This window comes from Oncorhynchus keta, chromosome 32, assembly GCF_023373465.1.
Source record: "Oncorhynchus keta strain PuntledgeMale-10-30-2019 chromosome 32, Oket_V2, whole genome shotgun sequence".
NCBI lineage: Eukaryota > Metazoa > Chordata > Actinopteri > Salmoniformes > Salmonidae > Oncorhynchus > Oncorhynchus keta.
Window position 1 is genome coordinate 2,402,861 of NC_068452.1, and position 23,777 is coordinate 2,426,637.

At 43.9% G+C, this 23,777-nt stretch overlaps 1 protein-coding gene across 10 annotated transcripts in view; it reads right to left on the minus strand.

Annotated features, from left to right (window-relative positions):
• Nucleotides 1-1,953: 1,953 nt before the first annotated feature.
• Nucleotides 1,954-23,777, minus strand: part of LOC118389408 (myosin-10-like) — a 97,557-nt gene continuing 75,733 nt past the window's right edge. For 9 of the 10 annotated variants that reach the window (XM_052490311.1, XM_052490308.1, XM_052490306.1 and 6 more), the window contains 21 exons: nucleotides 23,630-23,761; nucleotides 22,912-23,118; nucleotides 22,550-22,687; nucleotides 22,069-22,192; nucleotides 21,348-21,519; nucleotides 17,148-17,360; nucleotides 16,726-16,870; nucleotides 15,702-15,908; nucleotides 15,464-15,568; nucleotides 15,061-15,213; nucleotides 13,650-13,898; nucleotides 13,208-13,420; nucleotides 12,582-12,794; nucleotides 12,171-12,332; nucleotides 11,228-11,445; nucleotides 10,609-10,732; nucleotides 10,091-10,299; nucleotides 7,115-7,223; nucleotides 6,469-6,641; nucleotides 2,787-4,696; nucleotides 1,954-2,753 (listed from right to left, as the gene is read on the minus strand). In XM_052490311.1, coding sequence (XP_052346271.1) covers nucleotides 4,546-4,696; nucleotides 6,469-6,641; nucleotides 7,115-7,223; nucleotides 10,091-10,299; nucleotides 10,609-10,732; nucleotides 11,228-11,445; nucleotides 12,171-12,332; nucleotides 12,582-12,794; nucleotides 13,208-13,420; nucleotides 13,650-13,898; nucleotides 15,061-15,213; nucleotides 15,464-15,568; nucleotides 15,702-15,908; nucleotides 16,726-16,870; nucleotides 17,148-17,360; nucleotides 21,348-21,519; nucleotides 22,069-22,192; nucleotides 22,550-22,687; nucleotides 22,912-23,118; nucleotides 23,630-23,761 — 3,417 coding nt within the window. In that variant the 3' untranslated portion in view covers nucleotides 1,954-2,753; nucleotides 2,787-4,545. The remainder of the gene's footprint in view (nucleotides 2,754-2,786; nucleotides 4,697-6,468; nucleotides 6,642-7,114; nucleotides 7,224-10,090; nucleotides 10,300-10,608; nucleotides 10,733-11,227; nucleotides 11,446-12,170; nucleotides 12,333-12,581; nucleotides 12,795-13,207; nucleotides 13,421-13,649; nucleotides 13,899-15,060; nucleotides 15,214-15,463; nucleotides 15,569-15,701; nucleotides 15,909-16,725; nucleotides 16,871-17,147; nucleotides 17,361-21,347; nucleotides 21,520-22,068; nucleotides 22,193-22,549; nucleotides 22,688-22,911; nucleotides 23,119-23,629; nucleotides 23,762-23,777) is intronic. The other variant, XM_052490303.1, reaches the window with a different exon arrangement.

The window sequence follows — 23,777 nt, forward strand, 5'->3', positions numbered from 1 at the left end:
TTCAATCCGTATTGTAGGGCACAACTACACTCTCGAGACACCTGTTGAAGGAAGTTCTATTCAATCCGTATTGTAGGGCACAACTACACTCTCGAGACACCTGTTGAAGGAAGTTCTATTCAATCCGTATTGTAGGGCACAACTACACTCTCGAGACACCTGTTGAAGGAAGTTCTATTCAATCCGTATTGTAGGGCACAACTACACTCTCGAGACACCTGTTAAAGGAAGTTCTATTCAATCCGTATTGTAGGGCACAACTACACTCTCGAGACACCTGTTAAAGGAAGTAAGGGCTCTATTCAATCCGTATTGTGGAAGTTCATTTAAAGACAATGTTCCTGCCTTATAGGTCATTTCCGATTGACAGCTCAATCAGAATTAACCTTAATGTTTCTAGTGTGCGAACTATAACACTTCAGATTGAATACAGCTTTTTTAATTTATTTAACCAGGCAAGTCACTTAAGAACAAATTCTTATTTACAATGACAGCCTACCCCAGCCAACACTGGTCCAATTGTGCACCACCCTATGGGACTCCCAATCACAGCTGGATGTGATACAGCCTGGATTTGAACCAGGGACTGTAGTAAAGCCTTGCTCTGAGAAGCAGTGCCTTAGACCACTGCGCCACTTGGGTGCCCCAAGTGAAGAGACGTTGCACTCGGGAGCCTTAAGACATTGCAATATTTTTTTTTCATACATTTGTCATAAGTCCATGACAGTCCCTCAATTATGTCAACATTCGTGTTCACTTTCTGTACCCTGGAAAGGTCAGGGCTCGATTCAATCCATAAGGCTGAAGATCTGTGCTACAATGCAGTTTACATGTAAAGGTAAATTCCTATTAAGTGGACATCAGCAGTGTTTACTGTGAATGCAGTCTCCTGCAACTGCGGAGACATTGTCTTTAAACCTCAATCGCGCTGTATCACGGATCTTCTAACGGATCGAATCGGGCCGTCACCATCAAAATACATCATTACACTTCTGCTCTTTGACCTTTCTCACCCATGCCGGTGGTTTCCAGGTAACAACAGGCCCTAGCCTTGTGGAAGGCTCTTCTTCTTGGCCCGGTTTGGATTCTTTAAAAAGTGCATCCTTTGTTCCTCCCTTGAAGTAACTGATTAGAAATGACTGGTAGAGCCCTTCCACTCACCTGCCCAGGACAAAAACAAATCTGCTCTTTACTTGTAAAATGTTCCAAAAAGGACGTTGTCTTTTTACCTAAATATGCAAACAGTCGGAGAATTCATAGCAAGCAGTGCACTGGGTTAGTCAGATTTGATTAAATATAACAGAACAGATCACCTGGATTTACATTCACTCTCACTGGATGGGTTGCAAAAAATTAACTAACTGAAAGCCACACCCCCAATAAACCATGAATATGAACGACTGCATTAAGCCAATTGCCACTGTGTTTCTATGGCTATAATCACCATGCTACTGCCTATTTCATTTGTTCATTTAGCAAACAAGACAACTCATAATCCAGTACGTTTATCAGTCAACACACCTATATTTGAGCTGCAATTAGTCTTAAAAATGCTACATTTTCAAAATGTGTAGAATAGCATGAGATGAGCTATAAAACTGCACATTTTCCAATACCCAATGGCAAAATTGCAGGAAGTTAGCTGCCCAAATTGATACAGGCCCACCTGACAAGCTTCTGGCTACGCCAATGATGTTGCCCCCCAGCTGGTGGAGAGTATAACATCTGGGTTGCCATCTGAAGCAGGTCCCTGGTTCAAATCACAGAGTCGTTTTTGTTTTCTAACTTCTCCCGACTCCTTACTGAATTTAGACCACTTCCCTAAAACAACCCATCATATCTGTCCCTTCAGGCGTAGCTACCCTCTGTGCTCTCCAATCTGGGGAGAGAAACATGCATGACTGAATTGAAAGTCTGTAGGGGCTCCTCCGCAAGGGACCAAGTGGAATCACATTATTTCTACAATGAATATGCTTTATTGTCTTTATAAAAAAAAAACGACTGTAGTCTAGAAATACAGGAGGGAAACAAGAAATAAAATGGGGGGGGTTGCTGTTGTAATGAAATCCTGGTCGTCAACAGCCAGTCTGAGAATAATAATAATAATAATACAAACACAAGTAAAACTACATAGATGTTAAAGCTTTTAACCAAATGAAATCACATTCTGCTCTTGAAGGGGGAGCAGAAGGCTCCACATCTCACATAGTTAATAGTAACACTGATTTCTGACCCACACACACACCACCTATGGAGAGAGACATTGCTACAGGTATATGAACGGGAGAGGATGTATCGCACTGGGTATGATGACACACAGCAAAAATACACAAGACGAAGGGTTAGAAGAATAAAAGAGTAGTGTTTGTTTTCCGTTCACCAGGTTTGCCTCGTTAGCTTTTTATGTAGCACACACAGCTCACCTACACGTCCTTCTGTTTAATACAGGTGCTCACCTACACGTCCTTCTGTTTAATACAGGTGCTCACCTACACGTCCTTCTGTTTAATACAGGTGCTCACCTACACGTCCTTCTGTTTAATACAGGTGCTCACCTACACGTCCTTCTGTTTAATACAGGTGCTCACCTACACGTCCTTCTGTTTAATACAGGTGCTCACCTACACGTCCTTCTGTTTAATACAGGTGCTCACCTACACGTCCTTCTGTTTAATACAGGTGCTCACCTACACGTCCTTCTGTTTAATACAGGTGCTCACCTACACGTCCTTCTGTTTAATACAGGTGCTCACCTACACGTCCTTCTGTTTAATACAGCTGCTCACCTACACGTCCTTCTGTTTAATACAGGTGCTCACCTACACGTCCTTCTGTTTAATACAGGTGCTCACCTACATGTCCTTCTGTTTAATACAGGTGCTCACCTACACGTCCTTCTGTTTAATACAGGTGCTCACCGTGCATTACCCACCAGTGCTCTTATCTGGTGTCTAAGGCACTTTAAAGAAACATGTCATCACAGTTTCCATTCATTACCCTAATACCAAACAGAGATGCCAAAGGAAGATTAGAGTGATGATGAATATGGACATTCTGGTACGTTAAGAGTGGCTTAATAGTTTTAGAGGTTTGAGATGCTATCCCCAGTGGAAGGCTGTTATATCTAGGAATACTAAGTGCTTGGTAGTTGGTGTGTCAGCGTATACTAAAGGAGAGTTAGGGGTCCTACTTTACAACCAAACCATGGCACAAACACAGTGAGATGGCGGGGCGCCCCTTGCTCTGAGCGGTAGGCTTTAGCTTGTCAAACTACACGTTCAATCGAAGCTCTCAACATTAGTGTTGGACTAAGGGGCTGTATTGTACATCATGTGACCACTCAGAGAGAAGCTTGGGGTTTCCTGGCTCCAGTTACAGGGGCATATGAACACTCATTGTGCAGTTACGTGCAGTTTCCAGGGATTCTCTGTGATACGTACGCCAGCGACCATCTATCTAAGCCACTCAATCTACCACACCTCACTGCCTTCAACGCTTCTTCCTGAACAACAGGACAAATAGTGTTCCAACTGGTCAAAATACAGCAACCTACAACGGCCATCATGACCTATGCGATTCCTATAAGAAGTCAGTCACCAATTGTTTTCAAAGAGTTGTGACGAGATGCTGTAGCAAGTGGAGAAAAGCTTTTCACAGTTAATACGTCCTTTCCATTCCATGTTTTTCTCCCAGAACAGGTCAAGACTGTGTGAATCCACCATCTTGTTTCATTGTAGTGTTTGGAAGCGGAACAATAGTCTGTACGTCAGGAAGAGACTCGTGCAATGAGGGAAGCGGAGGCAGTCCATTGACCTCTAACCTACTGTTGAATTGGACTATGTCCTCTCTGATGAGAGTTTTGTTAGGCCTGCTTTAAGCCAGGGGAGAGATGATGGCTTTACATTTGGTGACACACTTGTATTACAAGACAATGTTTTGTTTCATGTGGGAGGAGGATGACAAAGGGGAACGTTTCCTAGTTTCGCTCCTTTCCTTGCAGTTTGGCATGTAGGGGCATACCCATACCTTACATACTCACATGTGCACACACGCATAGTTCATAAGTAAAAAGCACTTGTACATTAAGTTTACATACTCATTTAAGCGGAGCACATAATTCCACACCTAGGGAGGACTATATTAAGATCGTTGGGACACTCGCCGGGCCGAGCAGCTAGCCAGAGTAGAGTAGGAATATTGTTAGAGTAAGGCAGAGTAAAGCCGCTCAAGTGGGAGTAATTGTTTTGTCATCCCCAGGAATGGAGCATTTCTGGGGGGTGGGGTGGTCTGGGTTGTATCCATTAGAACACACCGTAGAAAAACTTTTGGAAAAGTATTTCAATGGAAAATGAAAACAAGTTGTTCTTTATGGACAAATCCAGGTAGTCACTCCCTGTTTCTTCTGTTTTGGTGCCTAATGAACAGGACCCTGGTTCTCCCTGCTGTTGACTCGTGGACAGGGACAGATGGAGAGGCTGAGGTGTTGTAGTCACCATTCTGCCAGGCTGGCTAATTGATAGGGTTGGTAGGATTTGCAGGGAGCGTCTATTCGGTCTGGTTGGAGGCTTGCGTGTCGTTGTGGTCGCTGGCGCGGCTGTCGGCATCGTCGTCAGAATTGTCCACCGAGGTTCCGTCAATCTGGAGCTGCCGGCTGCGGCCTGAACGGCTAGACGAGAAGCTGATGGGGCCTCCACGCCTGAGGACGACAGGCAAATACAGTTGAAGTCGCAGGTTTACATATACCTTTGCCAAATACATTTAAACTCAAGTTTTTCACAATTCCTGACATTTAATTGCAGTACAAATTCCCTGTCTTAGGTCAGTTAGGATCACCACTTTATTTTAAGAATGTGAAATGTCAGAATAATAGTAGAGAGAATTATTTATTTAAGCTTTTATTTCTTTCATCACATTCCCAGTGGGTCAGAAGTTTACATACACTCAATTAGTATTTGGTAGCATTGCCTTTACATTGTTTAACTTGGGTCAAATGTTTTGGGTAGCCTTCCACAAGCTTCCCACAATAAGTTGGGTGAATTTTGGCCCATTCCTCCTGACAGTTCTGGTGTAACTGAGTCAGGTTTGTAGGCCTCCTTGCTCACACACGCTTTTTCAGTTCTGTCCACAAATTTTCTATAGGATTGAGAACAGGGCTTTCTGATGGCCACTCCAATACCTTGACTTTGTTGTCCTTAAGCCATTTTGCAACAACTTTGGAAGTATGCTTGGGGACATTGTCCATTTGGAAGACCCATTTGCAACCAAGCTTTAACTTCCTGACTGATGTCTTGAGATGTTGCTTCAATATATCCACATAATTTTCCTACCTCATGATGCCATCTATTTTGTGAAGTGCACCAGTCCCTCCTGCAGGAAAGCACCCCGACAACATGATGCTGCCACCCCCGTGCTTCACGGTTGGGATGGTGTTCTTCGGCTTGCAAGCCTCCCCCTTTTCCTTCAAACATAACGATGGTCATTATGGCCAAACCGTTCTATTTTTCTTTCATCAGACCAGAGGACATTTCTCCAAAACCTTTGTCCCCATGTGCAGTTGCAAACCGTAGTCTGACTATTTTATGGCGGTTTTGGAGAAGTGGTTTCTTCCTTGCTGAGTGGCCTTTGAGGTTATGTCGATATAGAACTCGTTTTACTGTGAATATAGATACTTTTGTACCTGTTTCCAGCATCTTCACAAGGTCCTTTGCTGTTGTTCTGGGATTGATTTGCACTTTTCGCACCAAAGTAAGTTCAACTTATACTTGCATACTATTGTTTGTACAGATGAACGTGGTACATTCAGGCGTTTGGAAATTGCTCCCAAGGATGAACTAGACTTGTGGAGATCTACAATATCTTTTCTGAGGCTGATTTCTTCTGATTTCTTTCTGATTTTCCAATGTTTTCAAACAGAGCCACTGAGTTTGAAGGGAGTCCGTGAAATACATCCACAGGTACACCTCCAATTGACTCAAATGATGTCAATTAGCCTATCCGAAGCTTCTAAAGCCATGACATCATTTTCTGGAATTTTCCAAGCTGTCTAAATGCAGTCACCTTAGTGTATGTAAACTGGAATTGTGATACAGTGAATTATAAGTGAAATAATTTGTCTGTAAACAATTGTTGGAAAAATTACTTTTGTCATGCACAAAGTAGATGTCCTAACCGACTTGCCAAAACTATAGTTTGTTAACAAGAAATTTGTGGAGTGATTGAAAAAGTTTTAATGACTCCAACCTAAGTGTATGTAAACTTCTGACTTCAACTGTACATACATGGTCATTTATCACACCCACAGATCTATGACAGGTGTGTGTCCTGTTGCATCTATAGGTGTGTTGATGAACATGTATGGGAAGTGAATGAATGTCTTCTTCTTTGTTTTAAAGAAACTGGCAGAGGGATTGCTGATAGGCATAAATAACTATGTGAAGTGTATATACAGAGTGTTATGAGGGGCTGCACCTGAGGCGGTTCTTGAGTGTGTTGACCTCGCGGGTCAGGCCCTCGCTGGCCTCGGTGGCGTCGTCCAGCTCCCTCTGTAGTTTCCTACGGGAGGCGTTGGCCCTGGTAGCCTCCTCCTCAGCCTCCTCTAGCTGACGCTTCAGCTGCTTCATTCGAGAGTTGGCCTTCTCCATCTGACAGGTGGAGGATTTGAATTTTATTGGCACAATTCAACGTATTTACATTGCAAATTCATGGGCCAATTCAAGATTAAAACACTGCAAGTGAGCGGGCGGAGACAGGAGAGAGAGAGGAGAGAGAGAGAGATAATTTGGAAAAACAAGGATGGAGACAAAGGTTTGGAGACAAAGGTTTGGAGACAAAAGTTTGGGACAGACAGAGGAATTCAGAGAGAGAACCAAAGCTACAGAAGAGCGTGGGTGGGAATAGGAGAGAGAACCAAAGCTACAGAAAAGCGTGGGTGGGAATAGAGAAAGAGAGAGAGCCAAAGCTACAGAAGAGTGTGGACGGGAATAGGAGAGAGACAGAGACACTCTGATTATAGTGAATTAGTAGCTAACATGGCATCCATGGCCTTTTACTCAGCGTTTCTAAATGTCGGAACAGATTGTTTCAAGCTCAATGTGGACCCGAGACGACCACTCACCTGCTCCTTGTACTGGTCGGCATGGCGACGCTCGTCCTCCACCTGAATCACCACCTCTTTCAGCTTCTTCTCTGTGCGTCGGACGATCTTATTGGCTGCTGCCCTCTCCCTGGGAGAAAAAAAGAGTGATACCGGGAAAGTGGGTAAATAGTGTAACTGACTCATATCTGATGGAGACATACATTTGCATCAGGATCTAGTAGAAGCCTCCACTTTAGGCAAACTTGTACAATACCGTTCAAAGGTTTGGGGTCATGTAGAAATGTCCTTGTTTTTTAAAGAAAAGCATGTTTTTTTGTCGATTAAAATAACATTGAATTGATAAATGACTATTGTAGATGGAAATGGCTGATTTTGAATAGAACATCTACATAGGCATACAGAGGCCCATTATCAGCAACCATCACTCCTGTGTTCCAATGGCACGTTGTGTTAGCTAATCCAAGTGTATCATTTTAAAGGCAATTATGTTAGCATGGCTGAAAACTGTTGTTCTGATTAAAGAAGCAATAAAACTGGCCTTCTTAAGACTAGTTGAGTATCAGAATTGTGGATTTGATTACTGTTAGAGGAAATTATAGTTAAGATGATTAATTATGTATACATTATTGATTAGAACCATTTATTCTAATACTATTATGTTATGGTATGAAAAGTAAAAGTTATTGGTTAAGCTGTTACTGAAAATATAAGCAGAACAAATTAATTGTCTGTGTCTCTTGGGAAGGTTAAAGGGGGAGCGATGCTATGGCTTTTCATACAGATAAGAATGTTTTGGTTGGATTCCATTAGTGGAGAGAAGTATATCTTTTAGACAGGTTGGAATGTAGTTTTATGAGGGGAGTAAAACATCTCTAGGACTGAATACTACCTATTGTAAGGATGGGAGAGGGTGTGAAACTGATGACATCATTTTATGTTCTCTTTCTTTAAAATGTAATGTTCTTTGTATTTTGGGTCAGTACTCATCAAGAATAAATGCTGAACTTGTTTTTAAGACTGGTCTCTTGCTAATTCATGCAAATTATAAACTTACAACTTATCATGAATTAGAAATTAGTGCGAATTGAATTGGTTTTGGCAATAAAACATAAAGGAATTTAGAATTCCTCTATCAATTACAGGCTCAAAATGGCCAGAAAAAAATAACTTTCTTCTGAAACTCATCCATCTTTTCTTGATCTGAGAAACAAAGGCTATTCCATGCAAGAAATTGCCAAGAAACTGAAGATCTCGTACAACGCTGTGTACTACTCCCTTCACAGAACAGAGCAAACTGGCGCTAACCAGAATAGAAAGAGGAATGGGAGGCCCCCCGGTGCACAACTGAGCAAGAGGACAAGTACATTAGAGTGTTTAGTTTGAGAAACAGACGCCTCACAAGTCCTCAACTGGCAGCTTCATGAAATAGTACCCGCAAAACACCAGTCTCAACGTCAACAATGAAGAGGCGACTCCGGGATGCTGGCCTTCTAGGCAGAGTAGAAAAGAATAAGCCATATCTCAGACTGGCCAAAAAAAGAGAGAAAAAAAAAGATTAAGATGGGCAAAAGAACACAGACACTGGACAGAGGAAGATTGGAAAAAAGTGTTATGGACAGACGAATCTAAGTTTGAGGTGTTCGGATCACAAAGGAAAACATTCGTGAGCCGCAGAAAAAAATGAAAAGATGCTGGACGAGTGCTTGACGCCATCTGTCAAGCATGGTGGAGGCAATGTGATGGTCTGGGGGTGCTTTGGTGTTGTTAAAGTGGGAGATTTGTATAGGGTAAAACAGATCTTGAAGAAGGAAGGCTATCAATTCATTTTGCAACGTCATGCCATACCCTGTGGACGGCGCTTAATTGGAGCCAATTTCCTCCTACAACAGGACAAAGACCCAATGCACAGCTCCAAACTATGCAATAACTATTAGGGAAGAAGCAGTCAGCTGGTATTCTGTCTATAATAGAGTGGCAGAGCAGTCACCGGATCTCAACCCTTTTGAGCTGTTGTGGGAGCAGCTTGACCGTATGGTATGTAAGAAGTGCCCATCAAGCCAATCCAACTTGTGGGAGGTGCTTCAGGAAGCATGGGGTGAAATGTCTTCAGATTACCTCAACAAGTTGACAACTAGAATGCCAAAGGTCTGCAAGGCTATAATAGCTGAAAATTTAGGATTATTTGACGAAAGCAATTATTGTTTCAATTAAAAATAAACATTTATAACCTTGTCAACTTGACTATATTTCCTATTCATTTTGCAACTAATTTCATGTATGTTTTCATGGAAAACAAGGACATTTCTAAGTGACCCAAAACTTTTGAATGGTAGTGGATGTTTTCAACCCTCTAATGTTAAAGGTCCAATGCAGTCATATATTCTGGGTAACAATGAAGTACCTTACGGTGATTGTTTTCAATTAAAATGGTCAAAAAGAAACAAAAATAGCTTCTTGGCAAAGAGCAATTTCTCAAGTAAGAATTTAACTACGACTGTCAGGGAGTGGGGGGGGACAAAAAAAAGTGCTGTGATTGGCAGAAAAGTTTGGAACTCTTTCTTATTGGTCTATTAACTAATTTACCATATTGTGATGACACCAGGCAGGCAAAAACTCCATCCCACCAAAACGGGCTGAAACTTTCAGGCTGTCTTTATACTAAAAGGACATCATCATAATTTTCACAATTTCACAGTATTATTTCAACCTCCAGGTGTGGAAATGTATATACACAGCACAGAAAATCATCATTTTTGACTGCACTGGGCCTGTCAAGGTCCAGATTTGGAGTAGTTTGTAATGTGATTATAGATCTGTGGTTAGGGGAAACTCCTACCTCTAGCGGTCTATTGAGTATGGGTAAATCATTACATTGAGTGTATGAGCTAGAGTCCACCTATTCAAGCCTACATTTAATTCTAGGTAACCTCCCATCTTTAAACTCTGACCCCCATTCTGACATCTATTTAGTACAGTATATTGAAGGCTTCTTACTTGGCCTCCTGCTCCAGTTGCTCCTCCAGCTGCAGTATCTTGGCCTCCAGGGCGGTGATGGCAGCCTTGAACTTGGACTTGACTGCCCCCTCCAGCTCTCCAAGCTTGGCCTTCAGCTCCTTGTTCTGCCTCTCCATTCCTTGACGGGCGTTCTCACTCTTCTGGGCCGCGCTGCGCTCCCCAGCCAGCTCCGTGTTCAGGATGTCCACCTTGGGAGAGAAATGGGGATAAAGGGAGAGAGGGTCACTCTTTGTCCATCTCTATATAAAGCCGTTAGTTGTGGGTCCCAGGAAGTAGTCTGGTGTGCTACTTGTTAGTGCCGTTCATTATAGACTACTCTCCAGGCCATAGAATGGTCCAGGAATCGTCTATGTGTATGAGTGAATCTCAAAATTACTTTCCTCTTGTCCGATCTCCTCCTCAAAACGTCAAGAGACAATGCCGGTTTAAAGAGTTTTACATGTTCTGTACCTTCATGAGCTGTGTACGTGTTTGACAATGTGAGAGTTGTACTGTACCTGCATGGTGGTCTTGCGGAAGCGGTCGTTGAGCAGCTCCATGTTGCTCTGTTCTTCCTCTAGTTCCTCCTCCAGCTGCGAGATGCGGGCCTCCAGCCTCCTCTTCTCATCTAGCAGGGCCGACCTGACACAAACAAGTGATTGATTCGGTGATGTGGTTGGTACAGAACGCAGTATAGAAATCGGGGGCTGCTGGTCCACTTAAAGCTGCAGTATGTCACTTTTTGGGAGACCTGACCAAATTCAGATAGAAATGTGAGTTATAGATCTGTCATTCTCATTGAAAGCAAGTCTAAGAAGCGGTAGATCTGTTCTACACGCGCTATTCATATGCTTGCCGTTCTTAAGTTTCATTTTTGCGTCTTTTACTTTCAGTTTTGTACACCAGCTTCAAACATCTGAAAATATAAGATTTTGGGTTATTGAAAATATATTTCATAGCGGTTTAGATGGTACAATGATTCTCTACACACGATACGTTGTTTGTTTTGTCACAGAACCTGAAATTAGGTGACCTGTTACAATTGTAGCAACCAGCGATTTCTGCATGTTGCACCATTAAATCTGGAAAATATCATGCTTGAATTTGATCATTAATCAGCTAAATGTAGCGACTCACTTTCCAGAGGCGCTATTTGAGATCTCGTCGGCCAGCTCGTCTCTCTCCTGCTCAGCGTGTCTACGGGCCCTCTCTGAAGCCGCCAGGTCCTCCTGCAGCTGTAGGATCTCAGCTTCCAGGCCCTTTAGTTTCTTCTCATTCTCTTTAGACTGTGCAAAGATCTCATCACGGGATGCTCTGGCCTCCTCCAGCTCCCTCTGGTAGTCCTTCATCTGGGCCTGCAGGGGGCAGCAGCGAGGCAAAGAGTGAGACCAACGTTCTGGGGTAACTCTACAGGGTTAGTTAGGGGTCAACTCCATTTCAAATGAGATTTTATTCAATACTCCTCTATGGCAGCATTTACACAGGCAGCCCAATTCTGATATTGTTTGCCACTAATTGGTATTTTAACCAATCAGATTAATCTGTTGCCCATAATTGGGCTGCCTGTATCAAATGCAGCCTACGAGAAAATGTTACAAATTCAGTTTTTCTTCCCGAATTGAAATGGAACCGACCCCCTGTACTGAATATAATAGTGTACGGCCAGCAGGGAAGCTACAAATGAGACCAACTTGGACAACTAGAGTTTACAGCATCAGGGATGTCATCTAAATACAGATGTTGGTAGTCCTGGACATATTCTAATCTAGGATACATTAAAGCTGACTACACAGTGGACAGACAGGCACAGATACCATACCTGCAGAGGCTACCAGTCCATTTTAATGATAAAAGGATACAGGTGTAAGAAATAATATTGCTGATTATCAGAGATCAGACAACTAGAAGTTCCTAATTAATCAGGCAAAATATATTGACATTGTAGGAATGCAAAATTCTGCTAACTTTCCCAATATTCCCAGAATTCCTGGTTGGAAGATTCAATATTTATAAATCTACATAATAGATCAGCACAAGTTGAGAATGAACAAGCAAACAGAAATCCTGTATGAAGTCTCACCTGTAGTTTTCTGAGCTGTTTGATGGCTTCATCTCTGGCTTTGTTGGATGCTTCTATTTGCCCCTCCAGGTCCTTGAGGTCCATCTCCAGCTTCTTCTTAGCTGCCACGGCCAGGGCTCTCTGCTTCCTCTCATCCTCCAGCTCTGCCTCCATCTCACGAACCTTGGGTCAGACAACAAGATATTACAGAGGGTTGAAAACACCAAGTAAGTGAACTTGCTCGGATGCAATAATGGTTAGGGTGAAGATGGATGGGAAGTACACAACGAGTCCATAAGTTAAAGTTTTTCACCATATAATAATATGGTGATTATTTTCTTCCGAACTGTTGGCCAGGCTAAATCACCCGAGTTTCTATTAGAGGTCTGAATGTTACTCCCTAAACAGGGTCCTCTCTGCTCGTCTCTGTACCTGTTTGACCAGCGTCCTCTTCTTCTCCTCGTTCTGTTCGTCTCTGGCCTGCAGGTCCCTGTCGAACTGGGCCTTCATGGCCTGCATGTTGACCTCCAGACGCAGCTTGCCGTCCTCCGTGGCCTGCAGCTCGTCCTCCAGCTCCTCCAGCTGGGTCCTCATCTCCTCCACCTGCTGCTCCAGGGTGCGCTTCGACTTCTCCAGCTCATGGACCTACACACAGGGGGACGTGGAGAGACTGTTAGCAGCAACATCTCTTTTCTGGGTCGAAACTGTCATAAGGAAGCCATCCCATAGGATTAGTCAAACAAACTTTCACTCAAAGCAACATTCTATGGTGGGTGGACAGCGTTCTTTCAAAATTAAGTAATTTACAGAAGGCTTCATGTGTGTAAGGTCTCCAACAACGTTTAGGAACCACCACCAGCTCCTGTAACACAGGGATTCTCACTCATTCTGTGGTGTGTGGATTGGTGGCCATATTGGAAGAAACATACCAAAACCTATATATTTTGGTTCTATCAAATCTCATTGGATGAGCCTAGTCAAGTCAAGGCTTAGGACTGGGTTGTATAAGGTATTTATGAACCTTCAGCTTCTGTATGGGGGGGGTGTAAACTACGTACGCTCTTGCCCACGTCGTCCTTGGAGCTCATCAGGTCCTCCATCTCAGTCCTCAGCTGCTTGTTGAGCCTCTCAAACTCCTCCTTGGCCTCCAGGGCTTCGTCCAGAGCCCGGGCCATAGACAGAGCCTTGGTCTCCTTCTCCCTGGCCTCAGCTTCGGCCTTGTCACGCTCCTCAGCATAGCGGGCAGAGATGGTCTTCTCTTCAGCCAGGAGCTAATATAGAGGGAGAAGATAGTGATGAAGAAGGATGGCAAGCAATGTCTTACTGGTAAGTTAATGTTAACGAAGGCAATCATTGGAATCAAGAAATCACAAAAACAGCCATTCCTTCATTAATGGCAGGTCTACTTTTATTTTGCGGAGGGGGGAAGGAGATAAGCAAAGGTGAGAAAGGGAAGCAAGATAGAGGAAAGGATAGAGACAAATGGAGATGATACGATACCTGGTCGAACTTCTTCTGCTTCTTCTCCAGGTTGGAGACGATGGTCCTCTGGTGGTCCAGGTCCACCATGAGGTCGTCCAGCTCCTGCTGCAGGCGGGTCTTGGTCTTCTCCATCTTGTCGAAGGCGGAGGCTTTCTCCTCCAGCCGCTGGCTGGTCAGCTCCATGTCCTTCTGCAGCTTCCTCTTTACCTCCTCCAGAGACTCCAGGGTCCCCAAGTCCTCATCCAGCTTCTTCCTCGACTCAAACAGCTGTTTGGTAGAGAAGACAACGGTTTTCAGGTTGTTGTTGTTGTTTCTGTGGTTCTTACATGAGGAAATAATGTTCACAGCTTTGTGAGTGAGCATTTGATATACAGAAAATGACAGTGGTCTTTTTTTGAAAAACCACATTACATCATCTTAGTGTTGGGGAAGCTACTATGAAAATGTATTTTTACCAAGATAGCAATTACTTCACAGTGAAATAAGTTAAACTACACTAAAGCTACCCTTAAGAAAAATATCAGTTTACTTTAAAAAAGTAGTTCAATGTGTGAAGAAACATTTTATGTTTGTGCTTTTCTAATAAACAATTCGACTGGGTTCATGCAAGTGACTGATCGTGCCCGGGAGGAACCCTCACTACCAGTATCTGCAATTTGGCAGTACGCCCAGAACATTATTTTGAGAACGAAAAGGGATATCTCAGTTTCAAGGTCTCAGCTTGGAGAGAAGAAGCCTCATGAGGTACTGGTCTGTCACATGCATGAACTAAACGTTAATGATGAATTCATAATGAATAAGCTAAATCATGCAAATATAACTTGTCTGTGTAAGCTGTATATAAGAGATCTAACGGGACTGCCCCGACAGAGCTCACTTCAGACCGGTACTTTAGTTTGACTGTGACCTATCCAGTCAACCTATCCATTTAATAAAGAATGATTCATTTAAAATTGACTTCAGGTGTCCCTGGTGGTAACTTCCATGACAACTACATCCAAACTACTTCATGAAAAATGATATGTGAATCTGATGTGTCGTACACTAAAAATAGCAAGAATAGATCACTTCGGGGTCATATGTTAACAGAATGTATTATTTAGCCTATTAAACAAAAACAATGTTCCATGAGAGAATTAGGCAGGTCTGATGCTGAAAAGTAAAAATATGTATTGCCTAACTACTGACAACACTACCTAGATTTGAATTTAGTTCAACTACCACCAAGCTACTGCAAACTGTAGTTAGATTACTAGTAGAACTACATGTAGTTCACTTCTCCCCAACACTGTATTCAACTTATACCCAATACCTATTTTGCGAGTAAGGAATCTAGCTACCACAACCTGTAGTAAATGGTGGGTGTTCACAGCTGGAAAACCCTGTCCTATTGGCAGTGAAACATTAAGAATAACAGTGGGGTACATACCTGAGCCTGCAGCGTGGCCAGTTGTTTCTCCAGGTTCCTGCGGGCCTCCTCGTCCTCCTCCTGCTGCTCCTGCAGGGTGCTCTTGTCTTCCTCCAGCTGACGGATACGAGAGCTCAGGTTCAGCTTCTGACGAGTCTCCTCCTGGAGCAGCTCCTACACGCACGCACGCACGCACACACACAAAAGACGCAAAGACCCAACGGTAGTGAAACATCACTTACAATGAGACTCGTTGGATGGAGACAGTGATATGCTGTTTATACAGCCGATTGGCATTAGCTACAAGTGTCTCCAATAATGAAGCGTCATCAAAGGACATTTGCTTCCATAGCACATTACAATACCTCCAACTTCCATTTCAACTATTAGAGCATGTAATGATGTATAAGAAGTCTCTGCTCACCTGTGTGTCCTGTAACGCACTCTCCAGGCCGGCTGAATCCTTGGCCAGCTTGATTCCCTTCTTCTCAGCGTCCTCCAGCAGGGCGGAGACAGTGTCCAGCTCCGTCTACAGACAAAGGTCAATAAATATCTCTTCATAGTCACATGAAAACATATTCACTCCCATTTTGAGAAACCAATTGACTTCCAACACATAGTGACAACGACAGACAGCGTGGTCCGTTGACTTGGCCTCTAACCTGCAGTTTGTGTGTGCGGTCGGCCAGTTCTAATTTAGCCCTCTCTCCCTCGGTGGCTCGGGCCATGAACTCCTGCAGCTGAGCCTCCATCTTCTTCCTCTTGTGTTCTGACTCTGTCTTGGCCTGCTGAAGCCCCTTCACCTCGCTCACCAGCTCCTTGTTGTCACTCTCCAGGGTACACTTGTTCTTCTCCAGGTTGGACTTGAACTGCAGCGGAAAGAGGAGAGAGAGGGGTTGTGGTATACATTGGGGAGATGAGAGAATTTTACAGAGGGTATGTTGGGTAGGCCCGTCCTCTTGGCCGGCTTAGCAAAGAAGTGATAGTCTAGTGTTACTACTGTATGAGATGACGTTATGTTGACAGGTCTATTTTCTCAGGTGGCGACCAATGATTTATATATACATTAGATGACTAATAGGGCTAATAGGGGGTGCTGTGTTGAAACCACCGTGCCTCCATCTTGGGAGTGTAAAAAAATAGTTTGGAAGCGAGAGAAATGCATTTATTAAATGTCTACATTCGTTTTTGCCACGTGTATTCTATTAGAAACACCTTAATGCATATGTTTACATTTTATTGTGAGATAAATATATATTTTTTTTTAAATGAAAATCAAATATAAAAACACTATACTTTTTAGAGATTACTAATGCCACTGTCCCCATGACAACTTACTTAAATACATGTCATTATGTCCTTGAAACATTTCATTTAAATACTGTAGAATTCCATTCATTCCTATGGAGGACTTCTCCTACTGGGGAGTGTCAATATGGCCGACCGGTGGCTTCAAAGCCTCTCAATGGCCAATACATATCATCAGCAATCCAGAGTTTATATACATCGTTGGAGGAGATCCACCCTCTTGACCTGCTAAACATGTGGTGTTACTATTGTATAACGACGTTATAGTTGGCAGGTGTCATGTCTGATGGTGGACCTAGCCTCTAGGCCTGCTAAGCATGTAATGAATGATATGTTACTAGATGATTGACAGGTGCATTGTCTCTGATTTAGACCCACCCTCTTGGCCTGCTCCAAATTCTCAGACAGCTCCTCCAGGGCGGTGGAGTGTCTCTGTCTCATCTCCAGGACCTGAGACTCGTGGTTCTTGGTCTCCTCGTCGATGGCCGTCTTCAGCTCAGCCACCTCCTGCTCTCGCTTGGTCCTGAGAGGAGAGAAAGGAGAGGAGAGAGGGGTTAGGAAGGAAGGTAGACCCTTAAACCTTACACCTCCCTGAGGTGCTGTGTCTCTCCATGGCCCTCATGCAGATACACACGCATGTACTTTGCCAAACTATGACAGTGCCACTCTTTCAGTGCGACCCTACATCGGCTCTTTACCCTTTTCTAAAAGCACCGAATAAACATATTGGGACTACAGTAAACATATAAGTGTATCAGCGCAGCAGAGAACAGTACATCTGACAAGCAGTCTCCCAGTACCTGAGCTCCTGCTGGGCAGCGGTGGTATCCAGAGTGTCCTCCAGCTCAGTCTTCAGAGCCTCCAGCTCCTCACTGAGGTCCCTCTTGACTTTCTCTGCCTTGTTCCTGGACACCTTCTCTGACTCCAGGTCCTCCTGCAGCTCTGACAGCTGGGCCTGCAGCTCCCGCACAGCTTTCAGAGCGTTGTTCTTCTGGGCCCCCTCTTCATCACCCCTGGTACACACACACACACAACAAACCAATCAATTCCAAAATCAATTCCAAACAACAACATAGAAATCCTTAGATTAGCTAGCTGATGCCAGGATACATTCCATTTCAATTAAGAGGTGAGAAATCATGTTGTGGGGCGTTCATCTGAGCAGTGCTTCTATAGTACCAGAGATGTCCAAATGTTATTATTATTATTATTATTAGGATCATTTTGGGTAAAACCATGGTACGTAAAACTGCTACATGAAATCACTGCACATTCTCTAAATCTCCCAAAATGGCTGATCATTTCAAAATCATACAGGCCCTAGCAAGTGAGACTGCAGCGTGGTGACAAAATCCCAGTGAACACAGGTTGGCGGTGTGATCGACCTTCCAGCGAGTGAGCTCATGAGGACCTGTGTGTGTTAGTCAGCCTGCCGTGTGTGTGTGTGTGTTTGTGTGTGTGTCCGAGCAGTGGGTTTCTTGACCGTGTCTGTCTGTGCCTTTCTCTGTCAGTAGAAATGCCATTGCGGGCGGGGCCATAATGAGATTGAATATGTGTTGTTGCTGGCAGTCAGGCTAGATTAAACTACTATTATTATTATTATTATTATTATTATTATGGATTCTGACACATACTCACTCTAATACACAGTGGGGCAAAAAAGCATTTATCTACCCCACTTTATCTACCCCTGGATTGTTTAATTGGACTCGTTCTGTCATTTCTTGATTTGAATTTGAATTATTTGTGTATGTGTATTGTGTTTGAGAGACATTCTACTACACTGTTGGAGCCAGTAACATAAGCATTTCACTGCACCTGCTACAACACCTGCTAATCTGTGTACGCAACCAATAAACTTTCATTTGATTCCTGAGCCCTGCCTGCATTCCTTAGACATTCCTGCGTTAAGAGCTTCTGAAGAGGCCTGTGCCTTTGCCAGGACCAAATAATGACTCCATGTCCAATTAGGTATTACACTGATGAAGCCATGAATAATAATATAGCTACTAATGAGACATTATAGTCATTATAGTCAAATAGCAACTGTCCAGACTGGTAATTCAATAGCCCTACAATTATAAACAGTCATAAAATTCCAACTGGAATACTGTAGCCTAAGTAACGGTTTAATCAACTAGCCAAGTGATGATTTCAGAAGGTCATTTAGGGGAGACTGTTTTCCATTGGCCTACAGTCTACACCTGAATTCACCACAGTCTACACCTGAATTCACCACAGTCTACACCTGAATTCGCCACTGTCTACACCTGAATTCGCCACTGTCTACACCTGAATTTGCCACTGTCTACACCTGAATTGGCCACTATCTAAACCTGAATTTGCCACTGTCTACATCTGAATTCACCACAGTCTACATCTGAATTCACCACTGTCTACACCTGAATTCGCCACTGTCTACACCTGAATTCGCCACTGTCTACACCTGAATTCACCACTGTCTACACCTGAATTGGCCACTATCTAAACCTGAATTTGCCACTGTCTACATCTGAATTCACCACAGTCTACATCTGAATTCACCACTGTCTACACCTGAATTCACCAGTCTACATCTGAATTCACCACAGTCTACACCTGAATTCACCACAGTCTACACCTGAATTCACCACTGTCTACACCTGAATTCACCAGTCTACATCTGAATTCACCACAGTCTACACCTGAATTCACCACAGTCTACACCTGAATTCACCACTGTCTACACCTGAATTCACCAGTCTACATCTGAATTCACCACAGTCTACACCTGAATTCACCACTGTCTACACCTGAATTCACCAGTCTACATCTGAATTCACCACAGTCTACACCTGAATTCACCACTGTCTACACCTGAATTCACCACTGTCTACATCTGAATTCACCACAGTCTACACCACTGTCTACACCTGAATTCACCAGTCTACATCTGAATTCACCACAGTCTACACCTGAATTCACCAGTCTACACCTGAATTCACCACAGTCTACACCTGAATTCACCACAGTCTACACCTGAATTCACCACTGTCTACACCTGAATTGGCCACTATCTAAACCTGAATTTGCCACTGTCTACATCTGAATTCACCACAGTCTACACCTGAATTCACCACTGTCTACACCTGAATTCACCACTGTCTACACCTGAATTCACCAGTCTACACCTGAATTCACCACAGTCTACACCAGAATTGGCCACAGTCTACACCTGAATTCGCCACTATCTACACCTGAATTCGTCACTGTCTACACCTGCATTCGCCACTATCTAAACCTGAATTCACCACTGTCTACACCTGAATTCGCCACAGTCTACACCTGAATTCGCCACTATCTAAACCTGAATTTGCCACTGTCTACATCTGAATTCGCCACAGTCTACACCTGAATTCGCCACTATCTACACCTGAATTCGTCACTGTCTACACCTGCATTCGCCACTATCTAAACCTGAATTCACCACTGTCTACACCTGAATTCGCCACAGTCTACACCTGAATTCGCCACTATCTAAACCTGAATTTGCCACTGTCTACATCTGAATTCGCTACAGTCACCACCTGAATGATTGGACTTCACCTTCATGCCAATGACCTCTGTTGCAGCCAGAGGAGGAGCTCATTAGTACGTGGTCTCAGTTTCCCTAATCAAAAGGGACTTAATTGAACGTGACACCAAATGTGTTGCTCATTAATATTTTCCACTAAATTAGGTCTGAATTGGCTTCGGATTACAAAGAATGTTAAATGAACAATCGAGGTAATACTTGGATGCACTCTTTCTCCTTCTTCCAAGAGACAGGTCTTTTTCAAGCCAAACCTGGTAATGTTTTCCTTGAGTCCAGCAGTCCTGTTCAGAAGCTATTAAAAATAAGCGTCTGTGAAGCACAAACAGATTCCGTGACCAATTCCCTCTGAGGTGTGAGACGATCCGTCATAGCTGCCATGCCCACGCTGAGATTCCTTTTCCTTTCCGTTGGGAAATGCAGTGAGAGACTTGGATGGGGCATATCATCAATCTCTATCAATCTGCCTCAGAGTGTGCGTGTGTGCTATGTCTCTAGTGAGGGTGATAGCCAGCATAGCAGCACGCACTGCACTAAGGAAGGCATTAGTTAAGTTTAGAGTGAACCGATGCCACTGAACAACTAAGCAGCTGGACTGTGTGGCTGATTTTACATATTCAGTTCAAAGCCAACATGAGGGTATTTGCCCACATGAAAAAATACTGTAGTATACTGTAGTTAAATAATATTGTATTCACTGTAGTGTTTTTGCGGACTTTACTGTAGTGTACTGTAGTACAATCTACTGCACTGTTGAAACTAGTAACGTAAGCATTTCGCTGCACCTGCTACAACACCTGCTAATCTATGTATGTACTATAGTCATTACTGTAGTGTTTTTGTGGTCTGTAGCATACTGTAGTATTTACTATAGTATACTACAACATTCTATAGTAAGTACTATACATGATTGAGGGATTCTACAGTGTGTAGTATAGTATTCTATAGTATACAACACAATTCTATACTAAGTACTACACACGATTGAGGGATTCTACAGTGTGTAGTATATTATTCTACTGTATACTACAGAATTCTATAGTAAGTACTGTAGTATTCTATAGTAAACTGTGGTATTATTTAATGTGTGTGTGCCCGCCGGGTCTCAACTGCTTGGGCCCTGCAGAGTGGACTGTTGCTATGGGGACAGGCGATGAAAGTGGGAGTATATGTGTGGGTGCAGATCCAGCTGGTATGGTTTACTGGACCACAGTAGTGGTCGGGCAGGTTGCCATGGGAACAGGCAACATGCGCGGTACCGGCCTGCATGGTGGGCAAAGCTTATTGATCCAGGTAGCTTTCACATGGTACATCCTCCATTTAATTCGATTTCACCGTTTCAAAAATGTTTCACTTGTATGGTGCAAACTGAACACAACCTATGAACGTTATTGAGAATCCATTTTGGGGCTAGAGGCGAGTATCTCACCTGGACAGAGCGGCCTGTAGCTCCTCCTCCTTTTTGGCCAGCTGGATCTTGAGCTCCTCTATCTGGGCCTGCAGCTCAGCTATCTGGTCCTGGAGGTCTGTGGTCTCAGCGTCTAGCTTCCTCTTGGCCTTCTCCAGCTCCTGACGAGTCTTCTCCTCCTTCTTCAGGCGCTCTGATGACACACACACACACACACACACACACACACACACACACACACACACACACACACGCGTACGCAGACACACGTACGCAGACACACGTACGCAGACACACGTACGCAGACACACGTACGCAGACAGACACACACATGGTGGAAGGGCAGCGGGGTCAACCAAACGATGAAAATAGATGTAGGCCCAGCACTCAAAAGTATCCACTCCAACATTCCACTTAAGCAGAAGTAACAAGAGTCTTCAGCTTGGTAAACCATTAAGTCATTGTGGTGTCCGAACTGAAATGGAATTCCTATGCATACGCAGAATCACATTACGAGAAGTCTTCCTCTTATCTAGTCTGTACTCTCATCTTAATGTTATTATATGCAGTTGAACTACAACTTTCCTCGATTCCTTGTATCATCAAAATGCTTTGGAGAAGAATGCCTGATGGGAAGGACCTTGGACCTTATCCTCCAGTGAAGGTAGAGAAAGAGAGCGAGGAAGAAAGAGAGCAAGAAATCGAGGAGACCAATTGAGGAAGAGCCACGTGAAGCCTTTACCTTCCAGGTCGACCATCATCACCTCCTGCTTGTTCTTGACCTTGCCCAGGTTCTTGGCCTTCTCTTCCTCCTCCGTCAGCTGGGAGGTCATCTCGGCCACACGGTCGTCCAGCAGCTTCTTCTCCTGTTGGGTGGAGAGAGGAGAGGAGAGATGTTAAACCTCTCTACAGTTTTCTACAACAGGGGTCAGCAACGTGTGGCTCCAGAGCCTCGTGGTTCGTAATAAATCATTTGTATCAGATTAAGATCATCTTAAAAATCTCTACTATTCCCTGTACCCTTCAGGGTTCTATACAGGTCTAATACCTCATTTATGCCTTCTGCTTCAATCAAATGCCCGCTACCGTCCGCACGGTGTTCTGCGTTCAGTGTTGGGAGGGGACATTCGATATTACGTCTTCTGGTTTCGTTCGAGAGGACCTAGCGGACGGTTTGGAAGCAGAAGGTGTAAATCAGGCTTAAGAGTGCATTCTTCTCTGACCTTGAGGAACTTGGAGTTCTGGTCCTCTAGCAGTAGAATGTCCTCCTCCATCTTCTTGATCTTGGCCTCGGCCGTCACCTTCTCCAGCTGCAGCTTCTGCCTGGCTGCCTCCTCCTCATCTAACTGTTCCTCTAGATCCTATGGATAGACAATGGACATACATATGTTCAACCAACAGAGACACTCAGTATCTTAAGCACAAGGATATGTACTGCAATGCTGAAGTTATCAATAGTTTTAGTTTGAATGAATTCCAGCTAAACCAACATTAACTCATGAACTGATGGTGTGTGTGTTTGTGTGTGTGAGCGCAGGTGTCCATGCTGCATCCATATGTGCATATATGCGTCTCTCTCTCTGACCTGGATGTGGGTCTGCATCTTCTTCTTCTCGTTCTGCATGCTCTGGTTCCTCTCCTCCTCCTCCTCCACTCTGGACTCCAGGTCGTGGAGGATCTCCTCCAGCTCCTGCTTCTTAGCGGCCAGGCGGGCCCTCATCTCCTCCGCCTCGGCAAACAGCTCCGTCTCCGCCTGCAACTGCTCTGCAAGGATGTTCTTCTCCTCTAGGAGCTGTGGGGGACACAGAGGATAGAGTGCAAAGTTTACCTACTCTTATTTTCTAGATATTATTCAATTACAATGTTGAAAGGTCAAACCTTCTCAAGCCTTTAAAAAAGGTGCTATCTAGAACCGAGAAGGGATCTTTGGTTGTCCCCATAGGATAACCATTTTTGGTTCCAGGTAGAGCCCTTTTGAAGTCCATGTAGAATCCAATCCACAGAGGGTTCTACATGGAACCCAAAATAGTTCTACTTGGGACCAAAAATGGTTATCCTATGGGGACAACAGCAGAACCCCTTTGGAAGCCTTCTTTCTAAGAGTATACTACTCAACCTTCAAACCTAGTGGCTGGACATCTACTACACAGCATGAACTATGGAAGCCAACAACATTCACAACGGCTGGAGCAAGTTGTGTTATGTTGTTTTCTCTCCAGCAGTGCATATTTCAGAAGAATAGCGAGACTGAGGTATGGAACCATGGCATTGGGTTCAGGTACGGGCTCCAGGTAGTAACTCACCTGTTGGTGTTTCCTCTCCATATCCACCAGCTCTCCCTCCACCTTGCTCTGTCTCTCCTTCACCTTGACCAGCTCCTCGTCTTTGGTCTGCATCTCCTCCTCCTGCCGGGTCACCTGGAGCAGAGGTTTCACCTGGAAGGGAAACAGG